At 44.6% G+C, this 23,932-nt stretch overlaps 2 protein-coding genes across 2 annotated transcripts in view; one reads left to right on the top strand and one right to left on the bottom strand.

Moving 5' to 3' along the window:
- Positions 1–13,111, bottom strand: part of LOC110501999 (uncharacterized) — a 60,373-nt gene extending 47,262 nt beyond the window's left edge. Inside the window, exon 1 of the mRNA XM_021579873.3 lies at positions 12,882–13,111. Within this exon, the coding sequence (XP_021435548.2) occupies positions 12,882–12,953 (72 nt within the window). The 5' untranslated portion in view covers positions 12,954–13,111. The remainder of the gene's footprint in view (positions 1–12,881) is intronic.
- A 91-nt stretch (positions 13,112–13,202) lies between these two features.
- Positions 13,203–23,932, top strand: part of LOC110501998 (uncharacterized) — a 106,284-nt gene continuing 95,554 nt past the window's right edge. The window contains exons 1-3 of the mRNA XM_021579872.3: positions 13,203–13,397; positions 13,752–13,888; positions 13,985–14,036. Coding sequence (XP_021435547.2) covers positions 13,821–13,888; positions 13,985–14,036 — 120 coding nt within the window. The 5' untranslated portion in view covers positions 13,203–13,397; positions 13,752–13,820. The remainder of the gene's footprint in view (positions 13,398–13,751; positions 13,889–13,984; positions 14,037–23,932) is intronic.

Below are 23,932 nucleotides of genomic sequence, written 5' to 3'. Positions count from 1 at the left end.
GTCACGCCCTGGCCATAGAGAGGTTTTTATTCTCTATTTTGGTTAGTCCAGGATGTGACTGGGATGGGCATTCTAGTTTCCTTATTTCTATGTTTTCTGTATAGTTACCTTACAGAACTGTTCATTTCTCGCTAGTGTTCAGACTGCAGTGTTCGCTAGTGTTCAGACTGCAATAAATATCATGAACACCTTCCAACGCTGTGCTTTGGTCCACTCCTTCTTCATCAGAAGAGCGTTACAGAATTACCCACCACAAGCGGACCAAGCAGTGTGGGGTAAGGAGGAGCAGAGGGTTCAGGATTCGTGGACTTGGGAAATCCTGGACGGAGAGGGACCCTAGAGACAGGCTGGGGAATATCACCGTCCGAAAGAGGAACTGGAGGTAGCTAAAGCTGAGAGGCAAGTCAGCGAAGCAGGCATGAGAGGCAGCCCCAACATTTTGGGGGGAAAGGCACACGGGGAGATTGGCGGAGTCAGGCTATAGACCTGAGCCAACTCCCTGTGCTTACCGGAGGGAGCGTGGTACTGGTCAGGCACCGTGTTATGCGGTAAAGCGCACAGTGTCTCCAGTGCATGCTTATAACCCGGTGCGCTATATGCCAGCCCTCCGCAAGTTCCACGCTAGAGTGGGCATCCAGCCAGGGCAGATTGTGGCAGCTCAGCGTGCTTGGTCTCCGGTGCGCCGTTTCGGCCCAGGGTATCCTGCGCCGGCTCTGCGCACTGTGTCTCCGGTGGGCTAAAGTGGGCATTCGGCCAAGTGGAGAGGTGCGAGTGGTAAGCACCAGATCTCCAGTGCTCCCCCACAGCCCGGTTCGACCTGTGCCTGCACTCTGGAGGTGCCGGGCTAAAGTGGGCATTCAGCCTGGAGGAGTGGCACCAAGGCTGCGCACTAGAGCTCCCCCACAGCCCGGTTCTTCCTGTGCCTCCTCTAAGGACCAGGCCACCTGTAGGTCTCCCCAGCCTGGTGGGCCCTGTGGCAGCCCCACGCACCAGGCTGTCTCTGCGTCTCCTCCCTCCAGCGACGGTCTCCAGTCCGGAGCATTCAACATGGGTGCCCAGTCCGGGGCCTGCAACGAGGGTGCTCAGTCCGGGGCCCGCAACGAGGGTGACCAGTCCGGGGCCCGCTACGAGGGTCCCCAGTCCGGGGCGAGGGTCCCCAGTCCGGGGTCGGCGGCGAGGGTCCCTGCACCAGAGGCGCCACCAAAGTGGGGGGAGCCAGAAGCGGAGGGGGGGGGGGGGGTCTATGTCCCGCACCAGAGTTGCCGCCATTACGGAGGCCCACCCGGACCCTCCCCTATAGGTTCAGGTTTTGCAGCCGGAGTCCGCACCTTTGGGGGTGGGGTACTGTCACGCCATGGCCATAGAGAGGTTTTTATTTTCTATTTTGGTTAGGCCAGGTTGTGACTAGGGTGGGCATTCTAGTTTCTTTATTTCTATGTTTTCTGTATAGTTTTAATTACCTTACAGAACTGTTCGTTTCTCGCTTTGTTATTTTTGTTCTATTGTTCAGATTGCAATAAATATCATGAACACGTACCACGCTGCGCTTTGGTCCATTCCTTCTTCATCAGACAAGCGTTGCATTATGGGGTATTGTTTGTAGATTGATGAGGGAAAAATGTAATCCATTTTAGAATAACGTTGTAACGTAACAAAATGTGGACAAAGTAAAGCGGTCTGAGTACTTTCCGAAGGAACTGTACACCTTGGATGTATGAATTTTTTATGTCTTTTCCCCTTCACTTTCACAGGACTCCCCCAAAACCTTCTCACTGCGCTAATGTAGTTCACCAGACCTTTGTTGATTGATAGATTTCTGGTCCAATCAGAGGGCAGAGTGTGCATTTCACTAGCCAATCCATTTATTTTTTTTGCAAGTGCTTTTTTTTGCAAGGCTTCAAGTCAAGTCTCAAGTTGTTTTATTTTCTATCAAGTCAAGTCATCACATTAGTGACACGAGTCAGACTCGAATCCAAGTCATGTGACTCGAGTCCACACCTTGCTTTTATTGCAATGACTGATCAAAATAAATTCTCATGCTCTCTCGTGTCTCTGCAGCAGACATACAGAGCAATATGTTTTGAACATCAAATCAAAATACATACAGAATCGTGAGCTGCGAGATTGGCACCTAAGTATCGTGATAATATCGTATTGTGAGGTCCCTGGCAATTCCCAGCCCTAGTATATCGTCCCGGCCCTAGTGATCACATACACCCAGTCTACAACCCTACATTATGACATTAGAGCCCACAACAACTGACATGCACCACTGTTCTCATGCCTGTTCTTTGTTGAAGGCGATGGGAATAGAGATGACAGGGATTGATGAGTGGCTCTGATCTAGGTTCAGTTAAAATGATAAATCTGCCTTCACACTGGCTCAACAATGCATAGAGGGCGTATTATAAGACAATACTGTACATGGTCAGAGATTGAGATATAAAGTAAGTATATACAATCATATGACTGGCTTAGCTTGTCAGACGCCACCACAAAGCGCTCAGGAAATCTGCAATATAATACAATCATATCAAGCTGAATAAATGAATAGTCCAATAAGCCGACGGGGCAACAACAAAAAGTAGGGCAACGTTGAGAGAAATGAATCGAGCATCTGTTCTTTAAGGAAAGCAGAATAAAGAACCAGTCATGGCTACGTCAGCGTTCTCAGGTCGTGTGAATTAGAGCCTACAGTCACTCACATGACAGAGAGAAGGACCATAACAGGAATCTGCTCTCACAAATCACCATGCTTCCATAAGAACTAATAACATCTCTGATGTATGGTAAAGTAACTATACACCTGTGTGTGTGTGTGTGTGTGTGTGTGTGTGTGTGTGTGTGTGTGTGTGTGTGTGTATGTGTGTGTGTGTGTGTGTGTGTGTGTGTTGCAAAGTACAGTAACCATATACCAGTCAGGCTTGAGTGTGTGACCTTATGGTCCAGACAACAGAAGGGAGAGGATATGAGGGGTGACCACTAAACCATATTGCACTAGCAGACCTTTCAACATGTATCAGTATCCACATGTTCTGTACAGCAAAATTATAAATGTTGCTCTATTTTTCTAGACATGGGCTGGGTGGTTAGTATGTCTACCACTTTAAAAACATAACACTGACAAAACGTGGAGATGATTAGACTCTTTTCTACTTTAGGTGTGTCTATGTCCATCCAACCTCACCTCAGCTTCAACACACAACTTACAGCGTTTCCCATTATTTTTTAAGGGAAAAGTGTTTTAGGCGTGGCAAAGGCCCCCAAAGCAACATAATGGACTAATGGTAATAACAATTATATTGAAGGGACAAAGCTATTTGAAGGGGCCCAGTCATGGAGGGTGACGGAAGGGGAAATTATCTCTCTCAGAGGGGAAGGGAGGGACAGGGGGAAACATCTCTCTCAGAGGGGAAGGGGGGGACAGGGGGAAACATCTCTCTCAGAGGGGAAGGGGGGGACAGGGGGAAACATCTCTCTCAGAGGGGAAGGGGGGACAGGGGGAAACATCTCTCTCAGAAGGGAAGGGGGGGACATCTCTCTCAGAGGGGAAGGGGGGGACATCTCTCTCAGAGGGGAAGGGGGGGACATCTCTCTCAGAGGGGAAGGGGGGGACATCTCTCTCAGAGGGGAAGGGGGGGACAGGGGGAAACATCTCTCTCAGAGGGGAAGGGAGGGACAGGGGGAAACATCTCTCTCAGAGGGGAAGGGGGGGACAGGGGGAAACATCTCTCTCAGAGGGGAAGGGAGGGACAGGGGGAAACATCTCTCTCAGAGGGGAAGGGGCGGGACATCTCTCTCAGAGGGGAAGGGGGGGACATCTCTCTCAGAGGGGAAGGGAGGGACAAGGGGAAACATCTCTCTCAGAGGGGAAGGGAGGGACAGGGGGAAACTATCTCTCTCAGAGGGGAAGGGAGGGACAGGGGGAAACATCTCTCTCAGAGGGGAAGGGAGGGACAGGGGGAAACATCTCTCCCAGAGGGGAAGGGAGGGACAGGGGAAACATCTCTCTCAGAGGGGACAGAAAGTCAGGAGGTTCACCTCTGGTCCTCCCCGTTTGAACCTAAACCGCTAACCCTGGGCTAACCCCATGAGCTCACCATGTGGCCCAGTTACACAGTGGGGGGTGTGGGGCGTAGGGGGTTGTGTGTATGTGTGTGTGTGTGTGTGTGTGTGTGTATGTATGTAAGTTATCACTCCCTCCTTATTCACTTCATTCTCTGAGCTTCACAGACAAACAGCTGCACAAACAAGCCAAAAACAAAACAGAAACAGAGTGCTGGCTTATGAAGGACAGATATCAAGAAAGACATCCAGACAGCTGTCAATTCATCAACAGAACAGTATGTGCTGTGTAAGGCAGGCATTACAAATCTGTGCAGCCAGAAAGCTTCTATTCATTTGATTTAATTTGTATGGTGATATTTAGTCCTGTGTAGCGCCAGGGTTGTGGGTTTGATTCCCATGGGGGATCAGTCCAAAAAAATAATGAAAATGTATGCACTGTATAAGTGTCTGCTAAATTACAAAAAAAAGATAGAGCCTGGGAATCTGCCTGGTGATTTTGAAAGTTGAAAGGTAACAGCGAAATATCCCTAATGATGAGCCATGACCTTCACATTCCCTAAAGAGCATGAAAAGGTTACAACTACTTAATAATGTCACAGGTTAATGACTTGAGACCTAGCCAATGTGTTCTAGAAACACACAACATAGATAATAAGCCAGTCATGAACTAAACTGATGGGAGATGTGGGGCAGAGGAGAAACAGACGTGCTGTTTATCTGTAACATTTGAAAAAGTATTATTTATAACAGAACATCAAAGAGGAATGGCTCATGACCGACGTGAATTTTGATAGTTGCCATGGAGAGGTCCTAAGTTGTGTTAGAGACTGGACACAAACTAAGCAAATGTTCCCTTCTTAGGCCAGTTCAAATACCCATCCGTCTGACACACTCACACACACAATTACACAAACAGTGCTTTCCATTTACTGACCTGGTCACCGACTCCAATAACAAAAGCTTCCCGAGCTACTCACATGTAACTCTAAGACATCCATTTCAATTCCGCCTGATTCATAAATGATGTTACTGTGACCCCTGAACCTTATCCTGGTCTGGTCTCCATATCTGCTCTAGTAAGTAGAGGCTGGGGTGACCTATGGGGTCTAAAAATGACAGAGCGTGGCAGAATAGGTGAAAACACAGAACATTGCTTAACAGATCTAGTTAAGTCATCAGACTCCTTATAATCACCAGCAGAGCACCAGAGAGGGCTGAGGCAAGGGGGGAGGGATGACCGGGGGGCTAGTAGACTAGGTCAAGACCCAAAGAGCTTGACTAAAGTCTCTCTCTCTCAATTACCCTTTTCTTCCCCTACATCCCCCTACTCCTTCCCTCTCTCCTTACACCCCCACCCTTTCTGCTGCCCAAGTGTCAGACGAGGGGATGTATTACATCGTTACACACTAACTACAGCTGAGGATTAGGTTTCACCCACTTCACCCATAAATGTCAACACAATACTTTGGGACGTGTTCACTCTAACCACTCTGTTGGGATAGCTGAGCTTACAGACTAGGCCTCATGTAAACAGAGTGGACCTTCATTCTGTTGGCATAGTGGATCTTATAGACTGAGTATGGAATCCTATGGATAAGGCCAATTGCATATGGAGTGGATCTGCAGTTGGGATATGTGATATTAAATAAATTACTGATAAACTGTATAGAGTTAATAATGTGGGAGAAGACAGAGAGGCAGGTATTTCTATTGTCAGTCTGTGTGGGAGAGAGACAGAGGAAAAAAACTAGATGTGCTTTATTGGTACCATGGCAGATCAGACTGAGCTTTAAACCAGGCTGAATAGAGGGGTTTCGCTGTGCTTATCCATCATCTAATCCTCTCCCTGCCTGGCACAGAGAAGGAACACACACAGAGGGGCATACCTGACACACTCGAAGAATGAGGGCAGAGGAGCATTAACTTGGGAGTAGCCCACCCAGGGATCCCTATGAAAACACATACACTACACACACGAACACCTCCTACAAATGTAGGCATTTTTACAATGGGGGAGTCAGGTGTCAGGCATATGCTGTTTCTGTGACCTGTGTGTAAGCATTTCTTTGGACGGTGTATAGCATATGTATCCCGTACATTACGACTAATAAAACTTCCCCAAATAATATTAATACTGTCTGTTGGAGGTTAGTTCCCCAGTGACCTAAAATCCTGATCTTCTCAACCAACAATCCACATTAGCAAACAATCACACACACACACACACACACACACACACACACACACACACGGTGGAGCAGGAAGATAAACAGCAGTAAGTGCCGTTACCTCCCTCTCGGCATTCCAGCCTTCCTCCCTTGGGAAGACCTCGGGAACACCATGATCCAAACAGGAGGAAAAACTAGAAATCACTGAGGAGTTCATCTTCAATTCCCACCACTCTCCCAATCCCCCCATCCCACACACACACACATCTTTTCCACCCAGTAATCTGTTCATCCTCCTGAGACTGATGACTCACTGGCCTGACTGACCATGACCGCCCAGGGAGAGAGGATTTGGAAGTATATGCGTGTGTGTTAGCCCCACTGATTGAGAGGGAGACCAAACCGGAGGCACGTAAGTAGCAAGGTCTTTTCCCTCTCAAGAAACAAGCGATAAACACACGCAGGAAATAAAGAACACAGCTGGAGTACAGCCAAGCCACTGACCAGTATCACAGGACTTACATTAACCTAAAGGCAGGACACACATGTGAGAGAAAGACAAACTTATGGCACAATATTTCAGGCCAGGTCGCTTTTTTTCAACCCCAAAATAGAGCATCCTAAATACGTAATTGTTTTGAAAGGCCCAATGTTCCTCAGACAGAAATCTGTTTATCTATTGACTATGTTATTCTCGACGGGCATATGGAGAGGACATCTGCCGGGATCACAAGCTTCCTGCTGTTGATCCAAACACAGCTCCCGCGGGTGGGTCGGAACACTTTACGTAAATCCATACCGCAGATCCAGATGAGCAGAAAATGTTGCAACTCTTCACTCTCTCCCTCACTCTTTCTAGCTCTGTCTTTCTCGATTCCCATGGTGTCATCCAATCTGCAACACTATCAAATTCAACAGAACACAAAACGTTCTGCCAAATGTTTTTTCTCACACCCACGTTCACTTTTCCTTCCCCTTTCCTTTCGCCACCCCTCTCCCTCTTCCACCTCTCCTCAGCCCTCTAAATCTCTGGGGGGTAGTCTGTCCAGATGTACGGTGTCCTACTGTCCTCCTTCCAAACACACACACACTGTCACGTTCTGACCTCTATTTCTGTTGTTTTGTATTTATTTAGTATGGTCAGGGCGTGAGTTGGGTGGGCAGTCTATGTTTGTTTTTCTATGTTTTGGGGCATTTCTATGTTTTCGGCCTAGTATGGTTCTCAATCAGAGGCAGGTGTCATTAGTTGTCTCTGATTGAGAATCATACTTAGGTAGCCTGGGTTTCACTGTGTGTTTGTGGGTGATTGTTCCTGTCACTGTGTTTGTTGTCACAGGATAGGACTGTTTTGCGTTTTCACATTTCTTGTTTTTGTTAGTTTGTTCATGTGTAGTGATTTATTAAAACATGAATAACCACCATGCTGCGCTTTGGTCCGCTTCTCTTCCTCCTACAGACGAACGCCCTTACACACACGCTGATTTAAAAAGGCCCATATTAGCATGGTATGCCTTGTGGTTAGTTGTGGTTTTACGGTTCATTCACTTAACTAGCAAGTACATCAGCGCTAACTCATTATTTCTCTAGATATTTTTTTAGGCTCATAGGAAACTTCTAGCATACATGTTTTTCTCCAAGCTCCCCTCATCCTCTTCTTCCTCCCTCTCTTCTCTGTTTATCAGTCGTTCTCAATCACAGACCAGAATTCCAACATGAGTATTTCTGGGAAAGTTTTCAGTGTAACATTTTTAGTTTCAGGTGTTAAATTAACTCTGTAAGTGTAAGTTAACACTCATTTGTGTAAAATAACCAATGTGTTAGTGTTAATAACCAGTGTTAAGCCAAAAGCAAAAGTTAAGCCATTATCATATTTCCCAACATGCTCTATTGGAGGTATATTTTTTGATGTGATCAGTAGATGCTGTGGTTTCAAATTGGTCTAGCTTGTGCATCACTATCACTAGAAATCAGAGGGTGAGCACAGAGCGCAACTGGGCCAAGCTAGAGCAACTTGAGAAGCTGCTAGAGCTGTTCGCAATCCACTCCGACCAACTTGCTGACCAGCGACTCGGCTAAGCTAGCGCAGCTTGTGAAGTTGCTGAAGCCGTTCGCAATCCACACCGACCAACATCAATCTGTCTGATGTGGTGCCGTGTCTTCTCAACCTTGAGGCACACTTGCAGTCATCTACTGTTGCAAAACAGTTGGCACAGGTCCTCCTGAAGTCACTGTGTGAGCGCTTCGCATGCATACAGAATTCTCTGGCAGCCAACTTCGATCCAACCCCTGCAGCAGCTTGCCATATGGACCCAAGTGCGTCTCTGGCACTTTGCTCAACAGAGATGGAGCCACTGATGATGGAAGCAGAGTCTTGTGTACTTTAGCAAATCAGAGAGTACAGCCGTGAAAGCAGCAGGAATCCCGCAAGATGCCAGCACGTTGAATTCAGCAAGCATCTCGACCACAGTTATTCAGAATTATAGCTTCCTCGCACCAAATATTCACACCAAATATTGTGTCTGAGGTCATCCCAAGCGTTCGTGGAGGGAATATTCAGCCTGTCATCAGTCTTGAGAAAACAAAGGACCACCTCTCTGGAACTCAGGGTCTGCTTGAAGATAAACCAGAAAATCTTGTTTGGTTGAACAGAAAACACACACACAAGCTGGCTGGCTGTCAACTGATAGATTTGTGAAGAAGTGTTGTGTTGATTATGTTTTTGCTGCAGCTGTTGTTATTAACCCGAAGAGGTTAGTCAGTGATACATGATTCATATTACAGAAACATGTTAAATGTGCCATGACTTCATTTGTTGAACCTGATTATTCTTACATCTACTACCAACATTTTAAAAAGCATTGGATTGGTGTAAACATGGGCAAAGAGTTTCCTTGCACCATATTTCTTGCACCAGTCTAGGCACTTATCCTTTGAATCCAAGTCACATTAAGATTGCTTTATAATTTAAACCTAACCAAACCTATGTCCTGGCCATGGAGTTGTGTGGAGTCCTATAGTGACCAAAAGTCTGTGTTTTTGGCTGATCATTGGCTGATCCCTCCTGATGACCTGGTTGGCATGAGTGGTGACAGATGGGTCATCAGGAGGGATCAGCCAATTAATTTTACTTGTGAAGAAGAAAATGTACTATTTCATGATGAGATGGCCTCAATGGCTCCCCAGACGCCATTATGACACAGATACAGAGATGTTATATCTATCCAAGTCTATGATCTTGGCCCATCACCTTATTACTTTAACTGACTGCAAGTGGCAAGAAGTGACATCCCAAAAAATGAACTATATGCCTACAACGCATAAATGACTCCTAGCCCCCCCATGCATAAGCTATTTTCTGTCCCCAACACTAAAAACAATCTAAATATATGTATCACAAAGAAACTAAACAAAAACTAGTAAATTAAGTCTGAAAACTAACTGCAACTGCATTTAAAATACAAATCTAACTAATAGAAATAAAAACAAATATTGAATCACAAAATTATAATAACCTTGCTACAAACCCACATGCACGCGTGCTACAAACACACACACACACACAGAGATCAATCTGTGGGACAGATTTACTTATTTCTTCTTATCAAAAATGTAAATGCAGTGTTAAAGGGATACTTCAGGATGTTGGCAATGAGGACCTTTATTTACTTCCCCAGAGTCAGATGAACTCATGGACACCATTTTTATGTCTCTCCATTCAGTTTGAAGGAAGTTGCTAACTAGCGGTAGCTCAATGACTGAAAGTCTGTGGTAACTGCTAGCATGCTAGCAGATACCATAGACATCCAGGAATTGTGCTAACACTAGTTAGCATTGGCTCATGAAACTACCTTTAACTTCATACTGGATGCGTTCATCTGACTCTGGGGTAGTAGATAAAGGGCCAGAACCCTGAAGTATCCCTTTAAGTACTAATAGACTAATAACACTGTAATTGATGTACATGTCTGCCCTCTATCCTTTCTAAACCTTCTTTCAAGTAGATAGGGGAGTTATGGCTCCAGTCAACCTATCCAAACAGTCTATGTCTTGACAGTGATACTCTCCTAACCATCCATATACCACTGCCTTCCCAGCTAATGAAAATGTATAGACATGTCCCTATGGATGGGAAGGGAGGTGAGGGGGCTGCATGTTCAGCATTCTCTACACATTACCAGAGCACAGCCAGGCTGTGATAAAAGACACACTGGACATTTAAGAGGTAACAGAGAAATGCAATGTGAGCTGTCTGTCAGTGTAGGGAAGTGAAGTGTTGGATGGTGCAGACACTTGCAGCTGATATAGATATACACTGACACACAAATTAACTGATCACAGGCTTCTATATAGTTCAATACATTTCTGAAAGCTTAGAGTTAATTTACAAACTATTAAAAAAGCACAGAGATACAGAAGTAGGTATACCAAATGAACATACAGTACATATTCACACGCTGCCGTGGCTTGGCTTTACTTCCTCTACCCCCTGGCCCAGAGCCCTCTTCCCCATCTGCCCTTCTCAGGCCACCATCCAGACCAGGACCATACAACCGCCAACCATCCGGAGCAGTTCAACAGAAGGAGATACCAGACCAGACTCAGAGAACACCACCACAACAAGGGCGCTGAGGAAGGAAACCCTTAAAGCAGTGTTTCTCAAACTCGGTCTTCAGGACCGCAAGAGGTGCACGTTACATTTTTTTGCCCTAGCACAACACAGAAGACTCAAATACTCAAAGCTTGATGATTAGTTGATTATTTGAATCCGCTGTGTAGGGCTTGGGCAACAAAACAAAAAAGCAAGCACCCCTTGGGGGTTCCCACAGGGGACTGCCTCCATTAACCTCAGAGTCACTGGCTTCCAGGTGTGTCTGCACACTCTGAGGTTGTCCTTCCTTGCCTCTGCAGATCCAGCACCAGTCCCAGCACTAAAACACCAGACGAGGCGCAGAGGAAGGACCAAACATCTATTCTTCACCCAGAGGGAGCAGACCACAGGGGAGTACCACCACTGACCTCCAGGTCTAGGGGCTCCCTTGTGTGCTTGCTTGATCATCAGGTTGTCCTTCCTCCCCTCTGGAGGCCAAGTCGGAGCACCAAACATCTAACCTTCACCCGGAGAAGGCAGACCACAGGGGAGTGCCAACACTGACCTTCCTCCCCTCTGCCCAGTTCCCGGTTTCCAGTACCTGTCCCAGCAGCAGACCACCAGACAAGGTGCAGAGGAGGGACCAAACATCAGACCTGTAGGCTACCTTGTGTGCCTGCTTAATCATCAGGTTGTTCTTCCTCCCCTCTGCAGGCCCAGTCACAATACCAGCACCAACCCAGTTCCCGATATCCAGTACCAGTCCCAGCACCAGACCACCAGATGAGACCAAACATCAGACCTTCACCCGGAGAGAGCAGGCCAAAGGGAAATGCCACCACTGATCTCCGGGTCTAGGGCTTCCTTGTGTGTCTGTTTGCTCCTCAGGTTGTCCTTCCCCCTGCTCTACAGACCCAGATCCCGACCCAGCACCTGCAGCAGCCCCTTGTTTTCCTGGATCCTGGTTCTCGGGGGCCCAGTCCCAACACCAGACCCAGCATCAACCCCTTCGCCAACCCTGGATACAGCAGTGGCCAAACTAACTGCCACCCTACCCAACTGCTGCGAGCCCAGACCCCACCCCTTCTCCTGCCCCAACAAAAGGACACAGACAGACTGTCAACCATATAACCAGACCAACCACTCAAGCAAAAACCCCAATCTCAAGCTAGATTCACTCACACTGCGAAATGAAAGCAAACATCCAAGAAATATGCATTGATTTCCCTTCTCCCCCTTTTATCCTTTGACTGATTTTATTGCTTATTTATTGAACCTTTTGAATGATATTTTAATGTGACTGATGTCTAAATAATGATACCGTATTTATATTACATTAGGTTTACTGTAATATGAAATACAGTTTTACTCGTCACTGAGCTGCATGTAAGCTACTGTCAAAAACAGACAGAACAGAACGTTCCTAACAGAATAATGTCTCTGTAGAGATTCTCAGACCCACATTAAACCCTGTGACTGACCATGCTGCCTTGCTCTGGAGGTAGGATGCCAGAATATGTCAGAGCAGCATGTATTGTGAAAGTGAATCAATTACATTCAGAGTATCATGATGTCTAATGTAAGTATTTTAATAACCAAAATATAATGAATATGTTTATATATTCGGAGCACGTATTTAAATTGTGTTTGTTTTTTTACATAAAAATCCAAAGAAAATCTGTCTATGTTTTTAATTGTAATTCTGAAGCATTCATTGGATGTCCAATATGATCCTGATAAATGGTGATATGTCCTAATAATTTGCTACCCTGAGTTTGGAAATGACAATGTTTGGCTATTTTCACAACTACTGCATAGCTCTATATATTGCAATATTAGAAATTGATAAGTTTCAATACATTTTACAACATAACACACGCACTCACTGGTCACTGCTGAGTCTTGGAGAGACATGGAGCTCACCATGAGTGTGCCTCACTAAACGACAAACTCTAAACACACAATTTATAGCCTATTTCTCAAGTTGACACATAGATAGTAGTAACATAATACAGTTTGTACATGTTAATTAAAAAAGTTAGTTAAATTGCCCTTACCTTAGCCTCTGTCCGAAATATCGTGTAGGATACAGCCACCAACAGAACCAGCGTACCACTATGGACCATCATTGAGATGGGGTGCAATGGAAACGTATGTACAACTGTGCCGAATGCTCACTAAAGACCACTTGTTGAAACGTTATTGTTCTTCAGGGGGAATGTAGATCACCAGCAGATCATGTGCAGTGCGTTGGGCTGCATCTTTGCCCAAGACGTTGTGAGCTTCTGAGCAATGCAACTTGCTCTTGTTTCTCGTCCACCCCACCCCCTATTAACGACCACCCTCACCCATACGCACGGACACAGCCCTGTTACAAAGGACCACTTCAACTTTTGACTGTTAGGATAAAGACAGGATAAAGACTGCCCTCAGTCTTTTGGTAATTTTGTCTGTATATTTGAGGATAGTGTGGTGAGCGGGCGACCGGGACAACTGTGCGGTGATTTGAGTTCTTGCCGCGAGACTCTTCCCCGAAAGCGCAACACGTCCCAGGAAGAGTGCACACAACGACTGTAAGTGCTTTTTGTGCTAATTGTTGTCTCATTCAATAGCTACAGACTAGAGTTCTTATGTTGTTTTGCCATTTCCATTGTTAATAGCCTAGGGAATAGGGGTATGACAACCCAGGCGTAAAGCCTACAAAGTCGCTTTCCAAATCCAACCATTCTTGAAGGCTATTTCTAACTGCATCCATTTGTATATGAATATCATGTGTAAATCAATTCATTGATATTGTCCACCAAAAATAGGTACCTTTCACAAACGTTTACGCACGCGTGGGGCGAACGGTGTCAAACATTTTTATATTCTAAATGTAATTTTATAATGTCCAGTTCAACAAATAAATTGCATTTTTTTTGTCTCAGTTTCGTTCGTGGCCCACCCGATATGCATTAGGGTAGTCGCACCTGGAGAAGAAGATAGGCGCAGTAATAATGAAGTTTGAAGTTCGGATGAGCGGGACAATGCAGACAAGACACCGGATTGAACTGAAGAGCCTGAAGTAAGTGACATTGTGTGCTCAGTGGGCCCGGTTATGTGAAGCAATTGTCCGTGTAAAGTGTATATTAAATGTGTAATACTCTCCCCTTTCTTGTAGGTTTCTGTTTCTATGTCTTTCTGTGGCCATCCTAGCATCAGGAGTTGACGCAGTAAGTTTTATTTTCAACTCATCATGGGGGGAGTATTGTTGACAAGTCGTCGACCTAACATTTGAATGGTTTAAATTGCGCTATTAGCATATGCATAACACGGAACCGAAACCGGCTGCGCGCATGCGCCATCGTGCATAAATTTATTTTGTACCCCTATACCAAACGCGATCACGACACGCAGGTTAAAATATCAAAACAAATTCTTAACCAATTATATTCATTTGGTGACAGGTCGAAAAGCATTAAACATTTATTGCAATTTAGCTAGTTAGCTTGCACTTGCTAGTTAATTTGTCCTATTTAGCTAGCTAGCTGTTACTAGCTAATTTGTCCTGGGATATAAACATTGAGTTGTTATTTTACCTGAAATGCACAAGGTCCTCTACTCCGCCAATTAATCCATACATAAAACAATCAACCGAATCATTTCTAGTCTTCTCTCCTCCTTCCAGGCCTTTTCTTCTCTTGACTTTATATTGCGGTTGGCAACTTTCATAAATTAGGTGCATTACCACCACTGACCTTGTTCGTCTTTCAGTTTCAACCAATGAGGAGATGGTACCTGCTTCTATAAACCAATGAGGAGATGGTAGAGGCAGGACTTGCAGCGCGATCTGCGTCAGAAATAGAACTGATTTCTATTTTATCCCTTGGCAACGCAGACACTCGTTACGGGAGCAGTGTGGGTGCAATAATTGAATAACATAGATTTCAAAATGTATTTTGCAACTCTCGCGCACGCAACGCGAGCAGTGTGGTCAGCCTGTAAGAGGGTACAGTAGGCCGATTGCGCATAGGTTCAAGTTCCAAGCACACATTCGGCTAATAAATATGTTTTGAGGGGACAGTTGTGTGCACATGTACATTTACGGTTATGGATGCAGATTTTCTACGGGCAGTGGGCGTGTCAGCTCAACTCGAGCATTTCTAGGTAATAGTTGCAGCCCGCAATTGCGGGCGTTCCTGCATATAGGCATTCCATTTGCAGGAACGCCCCCCTCGAGTATGCCATTGGTTCCTGCATGAACCAAGGGGCAGGTTCCAGTCTAGACGCACGGTTTCGACTGCTCAAAATGAGGCCCAAAAAGACAATTTCCATAGAAGGCCACATAGATAAGTCAGATTTGATAACCTCCTGAGACCACCCCCCACTTCTGTTTTTAAGTAACACAAGTCAAAGTGTTTGGGGTGAGAAAAAAAACATGTTACGAAAACAAAAATTGTCCACTGTAGTGGTCTTCAGGAAGTAAATCTTTTTTTCAAATGGCATTACAGTCAATGGGTACAGTAGGTGAAAAACATAGTTGAGGCAGGGCAATTTTTTTGTTAAGTTCTTATTTAATGTTTAAAAAAAATACACAGTGATGACAACTCACTAATTTATTTCTGAGATATTCACTTAACAGAAACATTTTGAATATCAAATTCATAAAAATGTAATAATTACACACTTTTTAAAATGTCCATAAAATGTGCACATTGTTATTAATTTTTTTCAGAGTTGTTTTTATTAGCCCAGTTGTGTTGTGACAAGGTACGGGTGGTATACAGAAGATATCTCTATTTGGTAAAAGACCAAGTCCGTATTATGGCAAGAACAGCTAAAATAAGGAAAGGGAAAAGACAGTCCATCATTACTTTAAGACATGAAGGTCAGTCAATGCGGAAAATGCCAAGAACTATTAAAGTTTCTTCAAGTGCAGTCGCAAAAACCATCAAGCGCTATGATGAAACTGACTCTCATGAGAACCGCCACAGGAAAGGAAGACCCTCTGCTGCAGAGGATAAGTTCATTAGATTTACCAGCCTCAGAAATTGCAGCCCAATTAAATGCTTCACAGAGTTCAAGTAACAGACACGTCTCAACATCAACTGATCAGAGGAGACTGTGTGAATCAGGCCTTCATGGTCAAATTTCTGCAAAGAAACCACTACTAAAGGACACCAATAATAAGAAGAGACTTGTTTGAGCAAAGAAACACGAGCAATGGACATTAGACCGGTGGAAATCTGTCCTTTGGTCTGATGAGTCCTAGTGTGAGATTTTTGGTTCTAACTGCCGTGTCTTTGTGAGACGCAGAGGTGGTGAACGAATGATCTCCGCATGTGTGTTTCTCACCGTGAAGCATGAAGGAGGAGGTGTGATGGTGTGGGGGTGCTTTGCTGGTGACACTGTCTGTGATTTATTTAGAATTCAAGGCACACTTAACCAGCATGGCTACCACAGCATTCAGCAGCGATACGCCATCCAGACTGGTTTGCGCTTAGTGGGACTATCATTTGTTTTTCAACAGGACAATGACCCAAAACATCTCCAGGCTGTGTAAGAGCTATTTTACCAAGAAGGAGAGTGATGGAGTGCTGCATCAGATGACCTGGCCTCCACAATCACCCGACCTCAACCCAATTGAGATGGTTTGGGATGAGTTGGACCACAGAGTGAAGGAAAAGCAGTCAACTAGTGCTCAGCAAATACAGTGGGGCAAAAAAGTATTTAGTCAGCCACCAATAGTGCAAGTTCTCCCACTTAAAAAGATGAGAGAGGCCTGTAATTTTCATCATAGGTACACTTCAACTATGACAGACAAAATGAGAAAAAAAAATCATAAAAATCACATTGTATGATTTTTAATGAATTTATATGCAAATTTTGGTGGAAAATAAGTATTTGGTCACTTACAAACAAGCAAGATTTCTGGCTCTCACAGACTTGTAACTTCTTCTTTAAGAGGCTCCTCTGTCCTCCACTCATTACCTGTGTTAATGGCACCTGTTTGAACTTGTTATCAGTATAAAAGACACCTGTCCACAACCTCAAACAGTCAAACTCCAAACTCTACTATGGGCAAGACCAAAAAGCTGTCAAAGGACACCAGAAACAAAATTGTAGACCTGCACCAGGCTGGGAAGACTGAATCTGCAATAGGTAAGCAGCTTGGTTTGAAGAAATCAACTGTGGGAGCAATTATTAGGAAATGGAAGACATACAAGACCACTGATAATCTCCCTCGATCTGGGGCTCCACGCAAGATCTCACCCCACGGGGTCAAAATGATCACAAGAACGGTGAGCAAAAATCCCAGAACCACACGGGGGGACCTAGTGAATGACCTGCAGAGAGCTGGGACCAAAGTAACAAAGCCTACCATCAGTAACACACTACGCTGTCAGGGACTCAAATCCTGCGGTGCCAGACGTGTCCCCCTGCTTAAGCCAGTACATGTCCAGGCCCGTCTGAAGTTTGCTAGAGAGCATTTGGATGATCCAGAAGAAGATTGGGAGAATGTCATATGGTCAGATGAAACCAAAATATAACCTTTTGGTAAAAACTCAACTCGTCATGTTTGGAGGACAAGAATGCTGAGTTGCATCCAAAGAACACCATACCAACTGTGAAGCATGGGGGAGGAAACATCATGCTTTGTGGCTGTTTTTCTGCAAAGGGATCAGGACGACTGATCCGTGTAAAGGAAAGAATGAATGGGGCCATGTATCGTGAGATTTTGAGTGAAAACCTCCTTCCATCAGCAAGGGCATTGAAGATGAAACGTGGCTGGGTCTTTCAAAATGACAATGGTCCCAAACACACCACCCGGGCAACGAAGGAGTGGCTTCGTAAGAAGCATTTCAAGGTCCTGGAGTGGCCTAGTCAGTCTCCAGATCTCAACCCCATAGAAAATCTTTGGAGGGAGTTGAAAGTCCGTGTTTCCCAGCAACAGCCCCAAAACATCACTGCTCTAGAGGAGATCTGCATGGGGGAATGGGCAAAAATACCAGCAACAGTGTGTGAAAACCTTGTGAAGACTTACAGAAAACGTTTGACCTCTGTCATTGCCAACAAAGGGTATATAACCAAGTATTGAGATAAACTTTTGTTATTGACCAAATACTTATTTTCCACCATAATTTGCAAATAAATTCATAAAAAATCCTACAATGTGATTTTCTGAATTTTTTTCTCATTTTGTCTGTCATAGTTGAAGTGTAACTATGATAAAAATTACAGGCCTCTCTCATCTTTTTAAGTGGTAGAACTTGCACAATTGGTGGCTGACTAAATACTTTTTTGCCCCACTGTAGTTGAATGTGCTGACAACAAAATCACACACAAATGATCAATGGAAATCAAATTTATCAACCCATGGATTTGGAGTCACACTCAAAATTAACGTGGAAAACCACACTACAGGCTGATCCAACTTTGATGTAATGTCCTTAAAACAAGTCAAAATGAGGCTCAGTAGTGTGTGTGGCCTCCACGTGCCTGTATGACCTCCCTACAACGCCTGGGCATGCTCCTGATGAGGTGGCGGATGGTCTCCTGAGGGATCTCCTCCCAGACCTGGACTAAAGCATCCGCCAACTCCTGAACAGTCTGTGGTGCAACGTGGCGTTGGTGGATAAGGCGAGATATGATGTCCCAGATGTGCTCAATTGGATTCAGGTCTGGGGAACGGGCGGGCCAGTCCATAGCATCAATGCCTTCCTCTTGCAGGAACTGCTGACACACTCCAGCCACATGAGGTCTAGCATTGTCTTGCATTAGGAGGAACCCAGGGCCAACCGCACCAGCATATGGTCTCACAAGGGGTCTGAGGATCTCATCTCGGTACCTAATGGCAGTCAGGCTACCTCTGGCGAGCACATGGAGTGCTGTGCGGCCCCCCCAAAGAAATGCCACCCCACACCATGACTGACCTACCGCCAAACCGGTCATGCTGGAGGATGTTGCAGGTAGCAGAACGTTCTCCACGGCGTCTCCAGACTCTGCCACGTCTGTCACATATGCTCAGTGTGAACCTGCTTTCATCTGTGAAGAGCACAGGGCGCCAGTGGCGAATATGCCAATCTTGGTGTTGTCTGGCAAATGCCAAACGTCCTGCACGGTGTTGGGCTGTAAGCACAACCCCAAACTGTGGACGTCGGGCCCTCATACCACCCTCATGGAGTCTGTTTCTGACCGTTTGAGCAGACACATGCACATTTGTGGCCTGCTGGAGGTCATTTTGCAGGGCTCTGGCAGTGCTCCTCCTGCTCCTCCTTGCACAAAGGCGGAGGTAGCGGTCCTGCTGCTGGGTTGTGGCCCTCCTACGGCCTCCTCCACGTCTCCTGATGTACTGGCCTGTCTCCTGGTAGCGCCTCCATGCTCTGGACACTACGCTGACAGACACAGCAAACCTTCTTGTCACAGCTCGCATTGATGTGCCATCCTGGATGAGCTGCACTTCCTGAGCCACTTGTGTGGGTTGTAGACACCGTCTCATGCTACCACTAGAGTGAAAGCACCGCCAGCATTCAACAGTGACCAAAACCTCAGCCAGGAAGCATAGGAACTGAGAAGCGGTCTGTGGTCACCACCTGCAGAACCACTCCTTTATTGGGGGTGTCTTGCTAATTGCCTATAATTTCCACCTGTTGTCTATTCCATTTGCACAACAGCATGTACAATTTATTGTCAATCAGTGTTGCTTCCTAAGTGGACAGTTTGATTTCACAGAAGTGTGATTGACTTGGAGTTACATTGTGTTGTTTAAGTGTTCCCTTTATTTTTTTGAGCAGTGTATATACACACACACACACACACACACACACACACACACACACATTATTTTGGAGAGTTAGGATATCTGTCTAGTGTTTTCATTAATAACTATTACCGATCATGAGCGTGAATTAACAACTGTTGAATCAAGCTTTGTTTTGTGTATTAGTTCATACACCATGAGTCAGGAATTACCATACACACCTGTATGGCACAGCTGTCAACATTTTTGTCCTCAAATGAAACAGCCATAGAGTTGATCAGGCTGTTAATTATGGCCTATGGAATGTTTTCCCACTCCTTTTTAAATGGCTGTGCAAAGTTCCTGGATACTGTCTGGAACTGGAACACACCATCATACATGTCGATCCAAAGCATCCCACACATGAGCATGTGTGACATGTCTGGTGAGTATGCAGGCCATGGAAGAACTTGGACATTTTCAGCTTCCAGCAATTGTGTACAGAACCTTGTGACATGGGGCTGTGCGTTATCATGCGAAAACATGAGGTGATGGCGACGGATGAAAGGCACAACAATTAGTATCTCTGTGCATTCAAATTGCCATTCTCTAAAATGCAATTGTGTTCATTGTGTTCTGTAGCTTATGCCTGCCCATACCATAACCACCACTGCCACCATGAGGCACTCTTTTCAAAACGTTGACATCAGCAAACCGCTCGCCCACACGATGCCATACACGTGGTCTGCAGTTGTGAGGGCAGTTGGACGTATCACAATATTTTCTAAAACAACGTTGGAGGCAGCTTATGGGAGAGAAATTAACATTCAATGTTCTGGCATCAGCTCTGGTGGACATTCCTGCAGTCCGCATGCCAATCGTACGCTCCTTCAAAACTTGAGACATCTGTGGCATTGTGTTGTGTGACAAAACTGCACATTTTAAAGTGGTATTTTATTGTCCCCAGCACAAGGTGTTCCTGTGTAAGGATCATTCTGTTTAATCAGCTTTTTGATATGCCACACCTGTTAGGTGGATGCATTATGTTGGCGAAGGATAAATGCTCACTAAGAAATGTAAACAAATATTTCTGTAAAATTTGAGATAAATACGTTTTTTGTGCATATGGAACATTTCTGGGATCTTTTATTTCAGTTAATTTAACATGGAACAAACACGTTACATGTTGCAATTATATTTTTGTTCAGTATAGTACTGTGCGCCTCCCATAGTCTGTTCTGGATTTGTGAAGAGACCTCTGGTGGCAGGTCTTGTGGGGTATGCGTGGGTGTCTGAGCTGTGTGCTGGTAGTTTAAAACAGACTGCTCAGTGCATTCAACATGTCAATACTTCTCACAAATACAAGTTAGCCCTCCGCATACATTTAAGGGCCAGCCATTCTTCCCTATTCTGGGCCAATTGTATTTTTCCTAAGTCCCTCTTTGTGGCACCTGACCACACGACTGGACAATAGTCCAGGTGTAACAAAACTAAGGCCTGTTGGACCTGCCTTGTTAATAGCGTTGTTAAGAAGACAGAGCTGCGCTTTATTATGAACACAACCTTCCCCATCTTAGCTACCATTGCATCAATATATTTTGATCATGACAGTTTACACTCCAGGGTTACTATTAGCAGTTTAGACTCCTCACCTTAATCAATTTCCACATGATTCATTACAAGATGTAGTTGAGGTTTAGGGTTTAGTGAATGATTTGTCCCAAATGCGATGTTTAGTTTTGTAAAAATATTTAGAACGGACTTATTTCTTCCCACCCATTCCGAAACTGACTGCAGCTCTTTGTTAAGTGTTGCAGTGATTTAATTTACTGTGGTACTGTGGACGTGTATAGTGTTGAGTCATAAGCACACATAGACACCCAGGCTTTACTTAGAGGCAGTGGCAGGTCATTAGGAAAGATTGAAAAAAGTAAGAGGCCTAGACAGCTGCCATGGGGAATGCCTGACTCTGCCTGGATTATGTTGGAGAGCCTTCCATTAAAGAACACCCTTTGTTCTGTTTCTACAGTAAAGCCAAAACACATTTTTCCAGCAGCAGATTATAATCGATCACGTCAAAAGCTGCATCCGATGGATTTGGATACTGCTTTGGAGCAGATTTCTGCATCATTAGTAAAGATGTGATCCACACATGTGGATGATTTCATTCCTGTGTTGTTTGTAAATACCCTAGTAGGTTTACTGATAACCTGAACCAGGTTGCAGGCACTGTAAGTTTGAAGCTTGAGGCAGCTTGAGGAAAGCCAGTCAATCTTGAGGTCACCCAGAAAATACCAATCTGTTGATATCACATATCATATTATTATCAAACATTTCACACATATTATCCAGATACTGAGTGTGGTCCTGTTTGCCCCTGATCAGTAATGTTCGTGCCAGATATGGTCAGGAGGTCTGAAGGTTCTGATCTACAATAAGATATTGAATATCATAAAGTGATTTTCTGGGCCAGATAAAGAGGCTTGTTGTCCTAGTCTCTTATCAGATTTTGCCTGATGAAAAGCATGTGACATGGCTCAGGCCCTCTGTGTATTGTGCTGCTTCTGGCCAAGCCTCTGATACCAGTGATACAAGGACAGAACACAGGATATTTTTGGTCAGGCAGCATCCAAGACTACCCTGTGTTCAGTTCAGCAATGGAACTTTTTCAGATTCAGTGAATGTCAATGTGGCTACTGTGCCCTTTTAGAATTGTAAGTCAGGTGAATATTATTAAGCTTTTTACATAGCATACATGTTATACATATCAAAATCATATTTATTCATTCCTTGCCAAAGTAGATGATATCATATAAATACACTACTGGTCAAAAGTTTTAGAACACCTACTCATTCAAGTTTTTTTATTATTTTTTGCTCTTTTCTACATTGTAGAATAATAGTGAAGACATGAAAACTATGAAATAACATACATGGAATCATGTAGCAAACAAAAAAAGTGTTAAACAAATCCAAATATGTTTTATATTTGAGATTATTCAACAGCCTTGATGATACTTTTGCACACTCTTGGCATTCTCTCAACCAGCTTCACCTGGAATACTTTTCCAACCATTTTGAAGGAGTTCCCACATATGCTGAGCACTTGTTGACTGCTTTTCCTTCACTCTGCGGTTTGACTCATCCCAAATCATCACAATTTGGTTGAGGTCGGGAAATTGTGGAAGTCACATCATCTAATGCAGCACTCCATCACTCTCCTTCTTGGTCATAGAGCCCTTACACAGCCTGGAGGTGTGTTGGGTCATTGTCCAGTTGAAAAACAAATGACAGTCCCACTAAGCCCAAACCAGATGGGATGGTGTATCGCTGCAGACTGCTGTGGTAGCCATAACGGTTAATAACCCCTTGAATTCTAAATAAATCACAGACAATGTCACCAGAAAAGCACCCCCACACCATAACACCTCCTCCTTCATGATTTACGGTGGGAAACACACATGCGGAGATCGTCTGTTCACCCACACCGCGTCTTACAAAGACATGGCGGTTGGACCCAAAAATCTCCAATTTGGATTTGAGACCGACGGACAAATTTCCACCAGTCTAATGTCCATTGCTCGTGTTTCTTGGCCCAAGCAAGTCTCCTCTTCTTTTAGGTGTCCTTTGGTAGTGGTTTCTTTTCAGCAATTCGACCATAAAGGCCTCATTCACGCATTCTCCTCTAACAGTTGCTGTTGAGATGTTTCTGTTACTTGAACTCAGTGAATTATTTATTTGGGCTGCAATTTCTGAGGCTGGTAACTCTAACGAACTTATCCTCTGCAGCAGAGGTAACTCTGGGTCTTCCATTCACGTGGCGTCCTCATGAGAGCCAGTTTCATCATAGAGCTTGATGGGTTTTTGTGACTGCATTTGGAGAAATGTTCAAAGTTCTTGAAATGCCGAGGGGTTCCCTATACCTGAGCCCAGAGGAGAGTAGTTGAATATCCGGATACAGGGGGTGGCTTGGGTCTAAAATGATTTTGTGAGCCTTGCAGAGTGCCTTGACCTTAAATATCTCATTCAGGCCTGTCTGTTTGACTCCAAGTACCTTGCTTGCTGTGGTGATAATCCTCACCATATTTCTCTGGCTGACAGTGGCATTGCCAAACCAACAAACAATACAAAAAGTTAAAATACTCTCAATGAAAGATTTGTAAAACAGAGTCAGTATAGTACAATTAACATTAAAAGATCCCAGCTTTTTGAGAAAGTACAGTCTCTGTTGACTCTTTTCTTTAGATCAGGTCTGTGCATTTACTCCTCTGAAGCATATTGTCCAAGAGGACACCCATATATTTTTATTCCTCTACAATCTCTATGTTCTGACCTCTGATAGATGTTGCAGAGGTAGGTGTTGTATGCTTCCTGAAGTCTATGCACATC

Source organism: Oncorhynchus mykiss, chromosome 22 (genome assembly GCF_057628025.1).
Source record: "Oncorhynchus mykiss isolate SJ-2025 chromosome 22, ASM5762802v1, whole genome shotgun sequence".
In the NCBI taxonomy this organism is placed as follows: Eukaryota; Metazoa; Chordata; class Actinopteri; order Salmoniformes; family Salmonidae; genus Oncorhynchus; species Oncorhynchus mykiss.
This window is presented reverse-complemented; position numbering and strand designations above follow the sequence as displayed.